This window comes from Cryptotermes secundus, unplaced genomic scaffold (assembly GCF_002891405.2).
Source record: "Cryptotermes secundus unplaced genomic scaffold, Csec_1.0 scaffold212, whole genome shotgun sequence".
NCBI lineage: Eukaryota > Metazoa > Arthropoda > Insecta > Blattodea > Kalotermitidae > Cryptotermes > Cryptotermes secundus.
This window is the reverse complement of record NW_019721006.1, coordinates 691,576-708,483: the sequence shown is the minus strand read 5'-3', so window position 1 is coordinate 708,483 and position 16,908 is coordinate 691,576. Positions and strand designations below refer to the sequence as shown.

At 37.7% G+C, this 16,908-nt stretch overlaps 1 protein-coding gene across 1 annotated transcript in view; it reads right to left on the bottom strand.

The window, feature by feature from the left end:
- Positions 1–718: 718 nt before the first annotated feature.
- LOC111874836 (structural maintenance of chromosomes protein 3) overlaps positions 719–16,908 on the bottom strand; it is a 126,707-nt gene continuing 110,517 nt past the window's right edge. Inside the window, exons 22-26 of the mRNA XM_023870673.2 lie at positions 11,978–12,114; positions 9,167–9,344; positions 8,020–8,202; positions 5,797–5,937; positions 719–958 (exon numbers count right to left, since the gene is read on the bottom strand). Coding sequence (XP_023726441.1) covers positions 905–958; positions 5,797–5,937; positions 8,020–8,202; positions 9,167–9,344; positions 11,978–12,114 — 693 coding nt within the window. The 3' untranslated portion in view covers positions 719–904. The remainder of the gene's footprint in view (positions 959–5,796; positions 5,938–8,019; positions 8,203–9,166; positions 9,345–11,977; positions 12,115–16,908) is intronic.

Sequence of the window (16,908 nt, the reverse complement as noted above, 5' to 3'; positions counted from 1 at the left end):
TTCATAGGAGTTATAATGTGAGCCTCTTTCTTGTAATTAGATCATCCGCATTTGTGCAAAAAAACAGAGCAAGTATGCAGGCTGTTGAAGCAGCAATATCCCAAGCTTAAGAGAAGTACAGGCCATTAGGCAAAACAACAATCTTGACCTTCAAAACATTCCCTTCAAGAGTGTGGAAAGAAGGAACTTATTACAAATTGCGAAATATGGACAGCTTATCAATCTGCCACAAAAAACATTTCCTTAATGCTTAAACCCAGAGGTTATCATCATAATAACACAAAGATACTAACTCCTTGTCACCTTCCTTCAGATAATAGTCTTAATTGTCAAAATATTAGTTCACAAGAATAGAGCACTTAAAAACTTCATTGCAAGAGCTAAATTGCATGAATTCAGAAACAAATACAATAACTAAGTAATGTCAAAGTGATATAAATTACAAGAGCTCAAGATACTAATTAAAACTGAGATTTAAATGGCTACTGACAAGTCACAGAAATGTCACAGATGGGTTATATTTATGTTTGATGGGGTGGATTTTACATGTAAGAGGTCCCTTCATCCTATTCCCTCTTAATGCACTGGTCATTAACTACCTGAAGCTAAAATGAAATTTTAAATTATCACTGCTATGCTATAAGCTCTATAATTGTGCAGCACATCATAAACTCATAAAATATNGAATACACGGTGCCTAAACCCAGAAGATGACTTTCTTCATTGTCATCGCCGTGAAAACTTACATTATAAAATACTACATTAAAAATTACATTTCTTTATCTTCCAACTTCCATGTTTAATAAGCTGCACCAAATGGATGAACATAAGGCATGGTATAATTCTCACGTTTCTTCATGATACTTTGTTGACTGGTGAAACACAATTTCACTTATCTGACTCATTAGGCCACAAATGCCAAGGCTTCTTGTTTGGTCATTACAGTCACATGGCTTATCTACAGTAAATAACAAATACAAGACATTAAGGAATGCCACATTTAGTCAAATTTCATACACAGAAACACCAAAAATATTTTCCATACTTAAAAAGAAAAGCCTGGGTACAGCAATTTATATTTGCTTATGTTATCATGACTAGAGTAGGTTCAGATTTATTTTCTGTCACAATAACTAGTCAAAATTTATAGCAAGTCTTTTTTTCCATGAACTATCATGGATGTCAAAAGTTGAGAAAAATGCAAGGATAATTGAAAAATACAGATATCCAAGATATGTCACAGGAATTTAAATGTGCACATAGTGTCCAGTGGTTTCCACCATGAATAATTGCTACAATATGGTGTATGAAAGTTTCTGTTGAACTCCATTTTACATTCTAAAACTATTCTCAGTCAGTATGGACTACAAGTGTGTAGATACTGCAGTAATCCCTGTGAACAAGCTGTACGGGTCTATCTGTCCTCTGACTTAATTATGGAAATCAGTATTATTTTAACAATAATTGCCACTGAAAAACATGATAGCTTGTGAAGTTACAAATCAGGAATAATCTGTACTGCCCTTTTAAATTGAAGAAGTCGAACACTGATTTTTTCTGAAGATACTGTGACATGACACCTGAAGGCCGAAACAGTGGAGCCAGCGGAGACGTCCAGTACTAGACAACGGCTTGGTAGACAAGTTCCCACAGCAACAGATACACAAGTAATAATAGAGGAATTTTTGGGAATGATGTTTTCTATTTGGTCTGTGCAAAGCAGATATAAAAAAAGAGTTCACTGGAGAATTGTCAGTAACCCATGCAGAGGTGGGGTCGAATGCCTCCACTGTGACCCTGCAAGTTGTAGTAGGTGGCAAAAGGGGAAATCTTAAATCTGAGACAGTAAAATATAGTTGCAAGTTCCAAGGGACTCAGACCAGAGAAAGACTGCGCTGGCAAGGACCAGCAGTATATACAAAAGGCAGACCCGTCCTCTCATCAGAGAGGGCACCCCACAAGAACAAGACCATAACTGTCAAACAGTAATAAATATCTGGTCATGAGCACCAAATGCGGCTCAAAACCAAGACTTACTGACTGACTGACCATCAGTCGCAGTGTGACTTTGACTCTTGACTTTGAATTATCAGTCAAGTTCTGGAGTTCCAAGTGAGTAGCTAGTCGAGAGTTGAGCTCTGAAAAGAAGGCTGAAAAGATGGCACTATGAGTTCAGTTGCCAGTTAGGCTGTGAAGAGAAGACTACATGTGCTGTAGTATAGTGATATTTGGAGTGTGTAATTCAGTGAGACTGTTATAGTTCCTGCATTCAAATCCATGGCCACGAAATTGATAGTGGAGAGTGTAATGGACTGAGGACACTAGTGTGTGTTAAGAGTGAACTGTAAAGAGTGGAAACAGTGATCCAAATTTCCAAATTTTCCATGCTTGCCAGATAAGCATCACAATGAAGTTTGACAGCCAAGACTATCATCACAAGTAAGTGTCAACTTGCACTGATGAAGCTATAGAGTAGTGAACACAAGGCAGGAAATATTATGACAGGTTTTGATAGCAGAAGTTATTCAGGTACTTACACATATAGCCACAGTAAACTTCCAGATGGAATGTGTCAGCTGTATCTGCTGGTTACATGAGAAAATCTCTGGTAGAAACCCATACAAAGTCGAAACAACATATTTTCGAGAGTACTATCTTCTGGAATACAATGCCATATAGTCTGTTGAAAGTCAATTGATATTTTGGAGGAAGATACTGCCTCCATTGTCAGGGTCGATCTGTTCCTCCAAAATGCTGGTTGACTTTCAGTGGACTATAGGGCGTTGCATTCCAGAAGATAGTACTCTTGGTGGGGGGGGGGGAAAGGTAAAGCTATCCCTGTAACAGGCTGTAGAGGCCCATAGGGTTATGAGGTGTCGAGGCTCCCACATTTTCTAGACAGTTAGCTCACAGATGGTGGTGAGGTTGTCAGCCTTGTGTGCTGGTGGCCGCACTTTAGCCCCAGGAAGATTCCCAGGGCCACAGTGTGGCTGAAAGGATCGAGTCAAATGAAAAATCCAATGACCTCATTGGAATTGAACCCACAACCTTCTGGCTTGCAGCACAGTGCCTTAACGAGAAGACAGTACTCTTCATAACTACCTTTGTGAGAACCTCAAACCCTACAACATATATTCATTCTAGTTCTTGAATGGAAGTCTTCCTAGGCAACATAAAGCAGTGAGGGTAGAAAGATTTAGGATATACTGTAATGCAATCAAAATTTCAACATGCCTCTACTTAAATAGCAACTGCATGACACAGAACGATGCGCTACACTACTACTGGTGGTTGGAGAACAACTACATGGCAGGTGAAATTAAGCACATCAGAATTTTGTATAAATGGTAAATCTTCTTTAAATATTTTGCTGGTTGCATTAGAATCCTTAATTATAAAAGGTTAATGTGATGGACCAGGATGAAAGAAATCAGAATTCTTAATGCTTGGATATCAGACAACTGGGAATTCACTGTATATGAAATCAAGCAATCAGCGAAGCAAAAGTATTATCAACTTAAGTATCCATATTCAATACACTTTTCTTACTACAGTATGTGCCAAACTGTACAGTACTGAAATGAAAAGACGAACAATATTACCTTGTTGTCATCTGTGAGTTTATTTCTCATGAAAGAAACTAGCATACACAGTATTAGCGTGTTTATTTACCATGGTACGCATAATGTAAGTTTTTGAAATGTGCAACGCCTCGCTGTAGACAGTGTTCATATCGTTCACACAGATTCTCAATCGTGTCCTGGAACAAAGGTTGCTGCAGACTCTGCAAAAGGAGACGATTTGCTCGCGTAATGCAGGCACAGTTCTTGGTGGATCTTCACAGTTGAACACACTCTCCTTTAACATTCCCCAAAAGTAGGCATCAGGTGGTGTAAGATTGGGGGTACAGTTCTTAGGGGATCTTCACAGTTGAACACACTCTCCTTTAACATTCCCCACAAGTAGGCATCAGGTAGTGTACGATCGGGGGTACAGTTCTTGGCGGATCTTCACAGTTGAACACACTCTCCTTTAATATTCTCCACAAGTAGGCATCAGGTGGTGTAAGATCAGGGTNGACGAACAATATTACCTTGTTGTCATCTGTGAGTTTATTTCTCATGAAAGAAACTAGCATACACAGTATTAGCGTGTTGATTTACCATGGTACGCATAATGTAAGTTTTTGAAATGTGCAACGCCTCGCTGTAGACAGTGTTCATATCGTTCACACAGATTCTCAATCGTGTCCTGGAACAAAGGTTGCTGCAGACTCTGCAAAAGGAGACGATTTGCTCGCGTAATGCAGGCACAGTTCTTGGTGGATCTTCACAGTTGAACACACTCTCCTTTAACATTCCCCAAAAGTAGGCATCAGGTGGTGTAAGATTGGGGGTACAGTTCTTAGGGGATCTTCACAGTTGAACACACTCTCCTTTAACATTCCCCACAAGTAGGCATCAGGTAGTGTACGATCGGGGGTACAGTTCTTGGCGGATCTTCACAGTTGAACACACTCTCCTTTAATATTCTCCACAAGTAGGCATCAGGTGGTGTAAGATCAGGGTTACAGTTCTTGGCGGATCTTCACAGTTGAACACACTCTCCTTTAACATTCTCCACAAGTAGGCAACAGGAGGTGTAAGATCGGGGGAATGGCACGGGTATGGGAAGTCAGTACCACGTGAAATGATTGGTGTTGGAAAGTTTTCCTGCAGCACGGCTAGGGATTCTTGAGTGGTATGGCTGGTCACCCCATTCTGTTGATACCACTGTCTATTAATGTGAAGGCCCCTTGCAAGACAGAACCTTCTCAAATCTTGAAGAAATGGTCCAATCACCGTGTCCCTGTAGCGTTCTTGGGTGATGGTAAGAGCACCGGCTGAAGAACNTCAGGGTTACAGTTCTTGGCGGATCTTCACAGTTGAACACACTCTCCTTTAACATTCTCCACAAGTAGGCAACAGGAGGTGTAAGATCGGGGGAATGGCACGGGTATGGGAAGTCAGTACCACGTGAAATGATTGGTGTTGGAAAGTTTTCCTGCAGCACGGCTAGGGATTCTTGAGTGGTATGGCTGGTCACCCCATTCTGTTGATACCACTGTCTATTAATGTGAAGGCCCCTTGCAAGACAGAACCTTCTCAAATCTTGAAGAAAGGGTCCAATCACCATGTCCCTGTAGCGTTCTTGGGTCATGGTAAGAGCACCGGCTGAAGAACATGTGCATGATTCCCTTTTGCCGAAACAGTTACTGGTTGACCAGACTTCCCCTCCCACTGACACAGTACACTACAAGAAACAGCGAAATTCCATAACAATAGACAACATAACTGTTACTTGCTGCCATCTTATTAAATCTCTCTTGGAATTGTTCTGTCACCTTTTCTAAACTTGGTCTCCCTTCACGACCACTTCTGTATGAGTGGAAATAATACTCAATGATGAATACTTTTTCCTCTGCCGAGAGACCCATTTCCAACAACTGCACAACACAACTACGTTTTTGCTACTGGGAACACGTGAGGCTGGAGCTAAGCCCCGTCAACAAACGCACATGTGTGTTCAAGATGCGCAAGTTTCAGTACTGCATATTTTGGCGCATACTATATTTACACATGCGAAACCCAAATTCAGAGGTGGATGGGGGATCTTTATCCCTAGTACCTAGTAATCCTCTCCTATACAGTCCACTGGTGGTGTTGCATTCATGTGACTAAAATCACATTACATCACAGTGGCTCAGGAAAAGGAATTCAAAGTCCTGACACATGCACTACAGGACATTTAAATTACCTGATTTATATTCCTGACTCCAAAGACCTGATCCCCATAACCCAAGATATCATGGCCATGTGAAGTAACAATGAACTGAGTTTCTCTGGAAAGTTCATTTATCAGCTGGGCCAATGAAGGTCTATACACAGAATCCAGCATCTGAAATACCAAAATCACTTTATATAAAAGTATTGCCAATAAAAAATAATTTCCCTTGCACCATATCCATGTTATTCATATATTAATGGTTATACTACGAAGTGAATCACACTACAAATGTCACCATGTCCACCAGCCTTGTTTGTGTTCAGTGCATGTATGCACCTGTGCTGAGGTTACTGAACTCTGAACTGAGGTATGTTGACAGGTAAAGCTGTAAGTAACAGAGAAACGTTACTGCTATTGTGCTCATGCATCATCACCAAGATTGGATTTACAGTTGAAGGGGCCTTGGGGCAATCAAAATGTGGAGGCCCCTGTCAGTAGTGACAAATTTATGTTGCAACATTTTTCTTTTTGTTCTAATTTCATATAATAAGTAAAAACAACAAATGAAATTTTCTTGATTTTAGAGAAGCAAACGTCTCCACAAAATCTGTGGATTCTCTTTCTGTTTTGTGGAGGCCACAGAGAGATTACTCTCACCACTTCCCTTAAATCCAACCCTGACTGTCATGATTGCCATTCTCTGTAAGTGAAAGAAAAAATAACAGGACTGTGGTAGGTCAAGGAAGTTTTTTAAGATGCATTAGATTACTACATTCAAAAACAGAGGAAAACAACAAACTGGCAGCAGGCAAGACTCAGTACAATAAAAATTAATAACCCAGTATCAGTCAATGGAAGTATATATATGTATGTCTATGTTAAAGTCCTCTTAACAAAGGCCAGCTTCTTTCACTATATGGTGATTACTTTGCTATGATATAGTGACATAACTACCTAATCATTGTCCATTGCATGGTAACAGCTGGGTAAACACATAACAATGACTAGCCCATTGCTAGGCAATGGCTGCTATAACAGTACTGTTAGAAATGGTGTTCTCTGTAGGGTCCAGGCTGAGGTTGGAGAGTTCAGACAGAGAGTTAGTTACAGTGGAGAACAGAGTTCGAGTTTGCCATCATAGGTTAGGTGCAAGATAGTCGCCAGCAGGCAAGGATGTTAGCATGGAAGCAGAGAACATTGGTGAAATCTGTCACTAGGCAATGATTGGTGAAGACACAGCAGACTGGGAAGGCTTTGGGTATGCTGTAATGATTTGTAAAGTGTATAAATCAGAGACGTTATTAAAGTTATTTGTAGTGACGAGCTGTATGAGCTCAATAACCCAATTACCAGCCCAAATCCCTTGTCTAGTCACTACATCAGGACAATATGTTGGTCATCTGCATGATTACATTATTGTGAAAGATTCATGATGTGACATGATATTTGATTACTGTCAGAGAGCTGTGTTTTACTCTGTGTGTGTCCCCTCTTCTAATAACATCTGAAGGATCCAACTTATTTTCATGAAACCTGATATGAACATCACACTAATGATCTCATATGCCCTGCCATCAATAATACAAAGACGTCAGTCATACAAATGTATAAAGTGATGGGAATATTAGCATCATTTAATTTAGGGACCTAAAATTTTGTATGGCAATTGTTTTTTGAAATGTTTAATCTCTTGTGAATGTAATTTCTCTACTATTCAAAATAACAAATTGGTGGTCTATATTTAGCATTATTTTTGATAATTGTAATTAACTACTTTGGTAAGCCAAGTAAAACCTGTTATGAAGATAGATCATAAGCATTCCTACAAATTTTACACAACTCATCTTTTAGTACATTTAAAACTACAAAACTGTGCTATACTTTACATATACTATATGAAAAATCGTTTTCTATATAATAGCAGCAGATTATATAGTATTATAAAAGTCAGATGTAGTGATGCTGAGAGGAAAAACATGCTTTCTAGAATATCAGGGATGTTTTCATTAACCTCTTGTTTAGTGTTAAAATGTATCTAGTGCAGAGAAGAATATATGAAATGCTGTACCAAGCATATGAGGGGGAAAAATGGTCTGGTAGAGACTAGGAGATGGACACTGAAAGTTGTAGAGGGGGAGGTATAAAAGGAATTTGCAATGTGTGTTGTTAGCAGATTAATAAATGCATATGCAAAGTTACCAAAATGACCATATGTTTAATAAAATGTGATGAAACATTGATCTGAGTACATACAGAGTCCACCTCATCGATCACACAGAATGGGACAGGAGAGCACTTCTGCAGGGCAAAGATTAGTGCCAATGCAAGTAAAGATTTTTCTCCTCCAGATGTCTCTTTAAGTTCATGTACTTGTGTGCCATCAGTATCAAAGGAAACTGAAATTCCAATTCCTTTAATTGTGCTGACATCAGTAACCTATGAACAATGTTTTATTATAACATATAAGAAAAAAAAAACAATATAGCATATGGACTATATACTTTCTTTAGTATCACAGAGAGTGGCTATTTATGAGTATAAAATTAAAGTAAACTTCAAGTCAATTCTAAACAGTCCTGATGATTGTGTATAATGCTCAGGATTATTGAGTTTTGGACTCTATCCATGATTCAGTAGTCCTAACATAATGAGTTAACCTCAATCACTGGATGAGTGATCATGAGTAGATCTTTGTAATGGAGCAGAAAGATTACATGCCTTCAACCTTTTCACTTAAGGGCAGAAACAGATTTAGTTTCTGAAATACTGTGTCTTTTAGAACAGAAGATGATGAGCGAAGTCAAAACTTCAGCAATCCCATGTCAAATAAACTTGATTTGAAGCAGGGTTATGTTCTAACAGCACAAAATATTACAGAACTGTTCCTCAGTAATCTGCTAAATCTGAGTATTCTCTTTCTCTCTAGAAAGAAAAAAATCTCTCACCACATGTAACAAAAAGAAGTGTCAAAATTATATCACAATAAGAGAACCTACTGCAAAGCAGACATGAATACTTATCAACCAGCATGAAGGAGAATACAATTAAAATATGTGACCGCATTGACATTATGCTCAAATATAATACATTTATTTAATATTAACTGAAATTTATAAAAAGTAAAATTGTACATGTTTAAGACAAATTAAGGACTTCGTAAATTTCTAACAATTCTAAATCTATTAACTATTACCACAATCTTGTAAGTCTCTAAAAATATATTTCTGCAAATTTCTTTCCTGGAACACTGAGTATATATAAATGAAAGCACTGAAATACATTCCTAAATGTTTGGGACCTTGACACCAGATGAAGGTAAGTGTCCAGTTTAATAATATACTGAAATTATTGTACTGCATTTACAGGATGTCAGCTTTTGTTAAATTTAATGATTACTTACATCTTCAATAGGAACAGTCTCATTTTCTGCGGACTTCATCATTAACTCGGCATGACCAGTTGGTACTAGCTTCTTAAATATTTTACTGAAGTTCTCAGAGGACTGTCGGAAAGTGAACAGGATTGCATCATTCTTCTGTGTTTCCAACACATCTAGTAATTCTAAAATATGGTTGTACCTTTAACAGAAAGAAAAAACAAACACAAATAGTTTTGCAGCAGGCATATATCCCATTTTGATTGCAAGACGTTAAGCTTGTTATATTATAGTCTGGTCTTGTTTTTCTTTTTGGGGGAGGGAAAGTTGGCTTGAGCATTAATTTACCAACTTCCATCCTGAAAATGACAAGTTTGAATTTCAACTGGCACAAAAACTATCCTGACAGACTCTTTTGTGGATTCCTCAGTCTTTCCAGGAGAATGTTGAGATAATATCTTCAAATAGGTCATTTTTGTTTGTTGCCCAATTCCTTCTAATGCACTGAACACGATCATTTTATCATTAATGTTTAGAAATAGATGGCCTTTTGTTCTTAAGTTACATACTACTATATGAAGATAATTTAAGGGCTTATGGCCAAACTTTTGGAGACTTGTGGGGAGATAATTCAGTGCAGAAAATATAAATGAAGTGTTGATCAACCCATCACCCTTGGCAAGTTATGGTATTTCCACCTTAAATTTATAAATATGTGTTCAAGATACTTACATTTGTATTGCAAGTTTGAAAGTAAATCATGTAAACTTGAGAATACTTATTTTCATCCAACTCTTACAGAAAAATAACATCAACTGTATAATATTTCCAATAAATATGTACAAGAAAAATTAATTCAAAAGTATAAATTTAAGTGAATGAAAATATTGTCACATGTATGGATGTGACTACAGACAGGGTCAGAATGGATTTATTAACCATTTATATGCAAGACTCAGAACTACAAGCAATTACAGTGTAACCACTTATCTCCACAATTCATAAATCACCACAGCACCAGCTAAGCTTTTTTTCAGCTTGCTGTGTCTTCATCAGCTGTTCCTTAGCAACGGCTTTTAACAATGGAGATTGTTCTGCCTTCAGCTCAACTCCTCTCTTTACAGCCTCCGTGCAGAATTTAACTGTTAACTAACTTTGAGTTAACTAACTTGAGCACGGACCACATAGAAAACACTGTTCTTCTACTGTCGTGTTTGTGTCTGTTGCTGTGGGAATGTGTTTACCGAGTTGTTGCCCAGAAACGGCTGTGGTAGAGACAAAGATAAAGCAGAAAACACCGTTCTTATATTGTTGTGCGCATGTATGCTGCGGGCGTTACATAGCAACGGCCGCTGTTTACAGATTCACCGCTTAGCCAGTGGTCTATATGACACAATATGTATTTACATATAATTATTCCAGAAAAAAATACAAAAATTTTAAATCTGCAATCTGAGACATAGAAAGTTTAAGAACACACATGCAAAAGAAAATTAACTTCTAAACAGTGGGGCTGAGATAAGAATATAAAAGAAAGAAGGAAAGAAAAGAAAAAGGAAACAAGAAAGATTACATTCATGAGCACACCCTGGAAAAGGAAAAGGGGTTTCCTAATCTCTACATCAAGTGGGTACAAAATATGGTTATGATTTTATGTCCATCATACTCTTATGTGCTCACTTTCACATTTACACAAAAGAACATTTTGACACATCCAGGCCAGAAGTGTTCAAGGCACCAAACCCCAAAATACTGAGACATATTTCAAGCTGCTATGAAGAGTGTTGCTTTTAAACGTCTCCTGTCCAAGTGCATATTCTTGCAGGTCAATTTAATATTAATACACAGTAGTAATCAATTAATGACATACCCATGCCAATAAGTATTCCTCTAAGGCAAGGGGTTAGGGGAATTAGAACTAGATCAGGCGCCACCAAAATACTAACCGATAATGAGGGAATTATCTTTTTTTCAGGCAATTCATATACTTATTTAAATACCCCTAGATGAAACTGACCACAGATGGCATTTGGGTTCCCAAATACAGCTAATGTGTTGAAAATTTTATTCTGGGGCATACAGTAAGTAAACCATGTAATGAAGAAAAGCACCCCAGTAAACATGATGCATATATATTACTGAAGATGTAATATCTCATACCACTTTAGAATACTGAATAGGATGACAATGCCATTTGTTCCATACAAAATGCTTAAATAGCCATCATGTAAGTACTGAAAGAGAGCACTTATGGGATAATCTTCATGCATGAATATCATTCTGAGTTCAAAATCATTTGGTGGCACAGGTGCATATATTAACATATCATTAAGAAAAGAAAGATCTGCAAGACAAAGCTCTTTCAAAGAGCCCTTTATGCATATCAAACATAACTTTATGAGAGCTACAAATAATGATCATGTTGCCCAGAACCACTACTGAAAATAAGTACCTTTTGTGCAATATGTTGTCATAGTTATTTACAACCTATGGCTTGGCTGACACAAATCAGCATACATAAAAGAACCCCACTAATGACTGGTGTTTAAAATAACCATTAAACAGACAATGCCAGATAGAATGACTGTGAAACATTCTGTGAATAATACAATGATGTTATTTGTTATGTTGCAAACATTTTTCTAATAAACTATAGTATTGTCATTGAAAGTATGTAGTATGTTTACATGTAAGGAATCCATGCTTTTAAATTACTTCCTTTCTTAATCTGAAAGATATCTTCAAAAGGAGTGCGTTGTGGCACCCTTGTCATGAATTAACTATCACTGTTTCATCACTTGAGGAATGGAAAATATTGTCTTTGTATTATCTCACCCTTCTTCCAAGTTTTTCATTTTTAACTTGACATCTTTCTCCTTACTGATCAATTCCGTGTACTGTAAATCTGCTTGCATATTCATTCTGCGGAATTTTTTCAGGTCCTGGTTTACATCTGTCAGCAATTTTATTACCTAAAATTGAAAACCAGGCAATAATCATACAAAATGCTAACTCAACCTCAGGAACTACAGGAGCACTGCTTCATTATCACAACAAAAGTCTGACACAGGACCTTGGTGTAATTCATTGATTCCATCATAAAACTGTTTTTAATGTGATTCTTCCATGTAAATCATAGTAATGAAAGTGTCATTTTATCTTATGCTTTTTATTAACCACACAGTTCAACACACAGGCCAAACTAACCTTCAACATTTAATAATGTAGACACACTCACTCATGGAGCTGAGCCCTTCTTGAGAAGCTGTCAATTGTGCAGCCACTCAAGATCTTTGCAGCATTTTATGGAACATGAAGGTTCATTACCATGTTCAAAAGAGCCCTCCACTGGTCCCTATCTTGAACCAGATCAATCGAGTCCATACCATCCCATTGTGTTTCTCTAAGATCCATTTCAATATTGTCTACCCTTCTACATCTTGGTCTTCCTAGTGGTATCTTTCCTTCTAGCTTTCCCACCAATATCCTATATGCATTCCTCTTCTCCGCCATTTGTGCTACATGCCCTTCCCCTCACATCCTCCTTGACTTGATCATTCTAATTATACTTGGTGCAGAGTACGGTTATCAAAATCCTCATTATATAGTTTTCTCCAGCCTCCCGTCACTTCATCTCTCTTAGGTCCAAATATTCACCTCAGCACCCTCAGCCTATGTTCCTCTATTAATGTCACAGAGCAAGCTTCACACACACATAGGACCACAGGCAAAATTAGAGTTTTGTAGATTCTAATTTTTATGTTTGGAGACAACAGAAAAGAAGAATGAATGGTAGCAAGCATTATCTGAATTCAATCTTCACTTATTAGGTTTTGATTCTGTTACAGTTGTTCCCAAATATCCGAATTGTGCCAAATTTCCAAAGCATCTGTTACCTATTTTTATGTCATGATTTTGCCCTGCATTTTGGTGATGAGACAGCAACATATACTTAGTTTTCTCTGTGTTTACTTGTAGATCAACCCCCTTACTAGTGTCAATTAAAGTTTCTGCGTTTTTCTTTATGGTATCTATATTATCACTCAGTAGATTCACATCATCAGCATAGACCAACAGCTGATGTGTCCCATTTAATTTCAGTCTCACCTAGTTTTCCTGGACTTTCCTAATGACATATACTAAAGCAAAGTTGAAAAGGAGTGGTGATAAAGCATCTCCTTGTTTTAGACCATTCTGGATAGGAAAACTGTCACACAAGTATATACCTATATGGATTTTACTATATGTTTTGTTCAAACACATTTTAATCAGCCTAACTAGTTTCATGGGTACTCAAAACTCTATGAGAATATTGTACAATACTTACTTCCTAACCGAGCAGCCTCCGTAGTCTAGAGGTAACGTTCCCACCTCATGACTTGTGGTATGCGGGTTCAAACCTGGCGGAGGTCGTGGAATTTTTAAGGCGGAAAAATTCAGGGAACAAGTCCCCTGGGAGGGACTTTAAGCCGTGGGCATGTAAAAGAACCTCATATCTCCTAAGCAGGTCACTGAGCCAAATTCAAGGACGTTTCCCGCCCAACAGTAGTCTCTAACACCTCTGATAGATGGGGGAGGCATTATAGATACCGCCAAGCCATTAGAGGCCGAACTCGGTGGCTCGGTCGGGACTGATGGTAAGCACCAGTATCGGTAGGGTATAGAGACTGGTAGAATATCATAGAGGGAAGCACAATACATCAAACTGGTCGCGGTGCATGGGGAAACCCACCCTCTCCAATAACTAACTAACTAACTACTTCCTAACTGAATTATAGGCTTTCCTGAAGTCTACAAATAGCTGATGTACTGTCTCATTGTACTCCTATTTTTTCTACAATATCTGACGAAGGGAAAAGATCTGATCATTAGTTGATCTGTTACGTCTAAACCTACACTGATGATCCCCAATAATTTCATTGATGTATGGACTCAATCTTGAGAGAAGAATATTGGATAAAATTTTGTATGAAGTTGATAGCAGTGACATCCCCTGATAATTACTACAGTCAGTTTTATCACCCTTCTTGTGAACTGGTACAATAATAGACTCTTTCCTTTGATCAGGCAATTCTTCCATATTCAAAATAGAATTAATTAGCTTATGGATCTTAGAACATAAAATTTAACCTCCTGCTTGAATCAGTTCTGCTGGAATTTGCCTGGTGATTTATACCTTTCCAATTTTGCAATAGCAATTTCAACCTCAAAAGGGCTAAGATCAGGTACTAACAGCTCAGATGTATGTATTTCTATCTGCCTAACATCACTGACCCTATGTACATTCAATAACCGAGAGAAGTAGTTTACATTTACATTTATTTATCATTTCATGGATCCAATCATCTCCCCATAGGGCTGGATATAAAACGTGTCACATATTACAAATTCATGATGACTACACATCTTTCAGCTATTCAAAATGTTGTGGGAATTTGCAAGTAGATCACCATTCTCATCCTTCACTAAGTTACTTCTAGGATGGTAACCCCTCTTAAAGTCATTTACTCCTCCATACAGGTGTCTGATGCTCTTGTCCTTACTTTTCGTTGCAAGCTCATCAATTTTGTCCTTCAGATATTCCCTCTTTCTATTCCTGAAATGCCTGCTGATTTCACATCTTACATTTAATTATGTATACATGATGTACAATTTAAATCTTGAAGTGCCCTGTTTTGTAGGGTTCTATGAAGGGAGGATGGGTTCCATGACAATAACATGATGACATGAAATTGCTCTAGAAGTAGTGAAAGCCATATGAGAATATACTGAATTTGGTAAATGCTTAATACCATTCAGTTCAGAATTCTCTACATTCCAGTCTATTTAAAAACCTAAAGATTAGTATCCCAAGGGAAAACCATAGAATGAGGATTCCTGTCCTTAAGTTTTCATGGCCCACATCTAATATACAATTTTAGCTACAACATTTCTTGAAGATGCTCCATTTTGGTGTACACTGCAGTCACCATTGCCTTGCAGATTGCAACTGCAATGTGCACTAAAATGGATTTTATTATACACCAGATATACTTATGTACAACTGTGTACAGTGAATCACGATCATTCACAATATTTACAGGGTTTCACAGCCCCTTAGATCATTCTTCATTTGATCCTCTGGTACTCTCTGTCATCACAGGCTTTGTCTCTTATTGGTGTTCTACTATCACTATAATTGTTGAAAGCACGTGTACTTGGAAGGCCCATATATCCCAACTCATACCTAAGTTGTGTAAGGCGTGTTATTCAATGAGGGTTATTAAGCCCATCATGCCTACTGAAACATTAAAAATGATTTACTATTCTTATTTTCATTCACTTTTACCCTATGGAATTATCTTTTGAGGCAATACCTCGTTTAGTGTACAAATTTTTAGAATTCAAAAAAGAATAATTAGAATTATGAGTGGGCTAAGGGCAAGGGATTCCTGTAGACAAGCATTTAGGGATTGGGGGATTTTGCCACTCCAGTCCCAATATATATTTTCTTTATTGATATTTGTTGTAAATAATAAGGGTCTATTCCATACATCAACACAGATTCATGGTCTCAATACAAGGCGCGGTTTAGATTTATATTGCCCTCAGACAAATTTAACAGTTCATCAGAAGGGTCCTTATTGCTATGGAATTAAACTTTTTAATTGTCTCCCATTAAAAATAAAGGAAGTAGCACATGATAATAAGGAATTTAGAGTGGCCTTAAATGCCTTTTTACATTCAAAATCCTTTTATACTTTGGATGAATATTTTGGTTGTATAAATGAGTAGTAATTTACTATGTTCATTCAATATTGCATGCATTGTTTGGATGTGCAGTTGTACATTCAAGGATATTGCACTGATACCTGCATTGTATATAGCAAGCTTATACCTTGACTGGTTTTATTTGGTATTGAACATNGTTGGCCTGTAATTGGATTTGCTTGAATGCAATAAATACTATACTATACTATACAGATTTCCCCTTTGCAGTGTGCAGGCTCCCTCTATACTCTTTTATGGCAGAATGAATAGTCAATGCTGAACTCAACAGCACTTCCACTGTTGTGGGTGTAACTGTTGCCACCGATAAGTGTTATTCCCTAGTAATGGATGCCTCTGTGATGCTTTTGTGATTCCAAAATTCTGAATTTTAGGTGTAAAGTCACAGAACACACAATTTTATACAGAAAATCTGTACAAAAGGGAATGGACCGGATTCTTCTGGATAAAAATACAGACTAATGGGGAGCTCTTGTAAACACTTCAATGAATCTTTGAGATTCACAATTGGCAGGTAAGTTCTTGACCACCTATGTAGTTATCATCCTCTTGAGAACCCTGCTTCATGAATTACAGAGGTCATGGAAGAATAAGTGGATTTCTGGTTTGGAAGTCATTTTATGTATCTCCCAAAGCAAGGTTTACTATTATTATATACCAGGTAAGGTACAAAAAGAAAAGCTATTCCTGTAACCGGCCATGAAGACCCATAGGGTTGTGAGATGTTGAGGCCTCCACATTTTCTCTAGACGATCGGCTCACAGATGGCGGTAAGGTTGTCAGCCTTTTGTGCTAACCGGCCTTTAACCCCCAGGAAGATCCCTGGTACTCATTTCTGTTAGAGGCTGAGTCGATCTAAGGGCCACAGTGTGTCTGGAAGGATTAGGTAAATTGAAAAAAATCCGCCTCATCTGGACTTGAACCTTCCAGCTTGTAGCACAGCGCCTCAACCAACTATGCTGAATTTGTATCTTTCTTCCAGAAACATGAATGTTCAG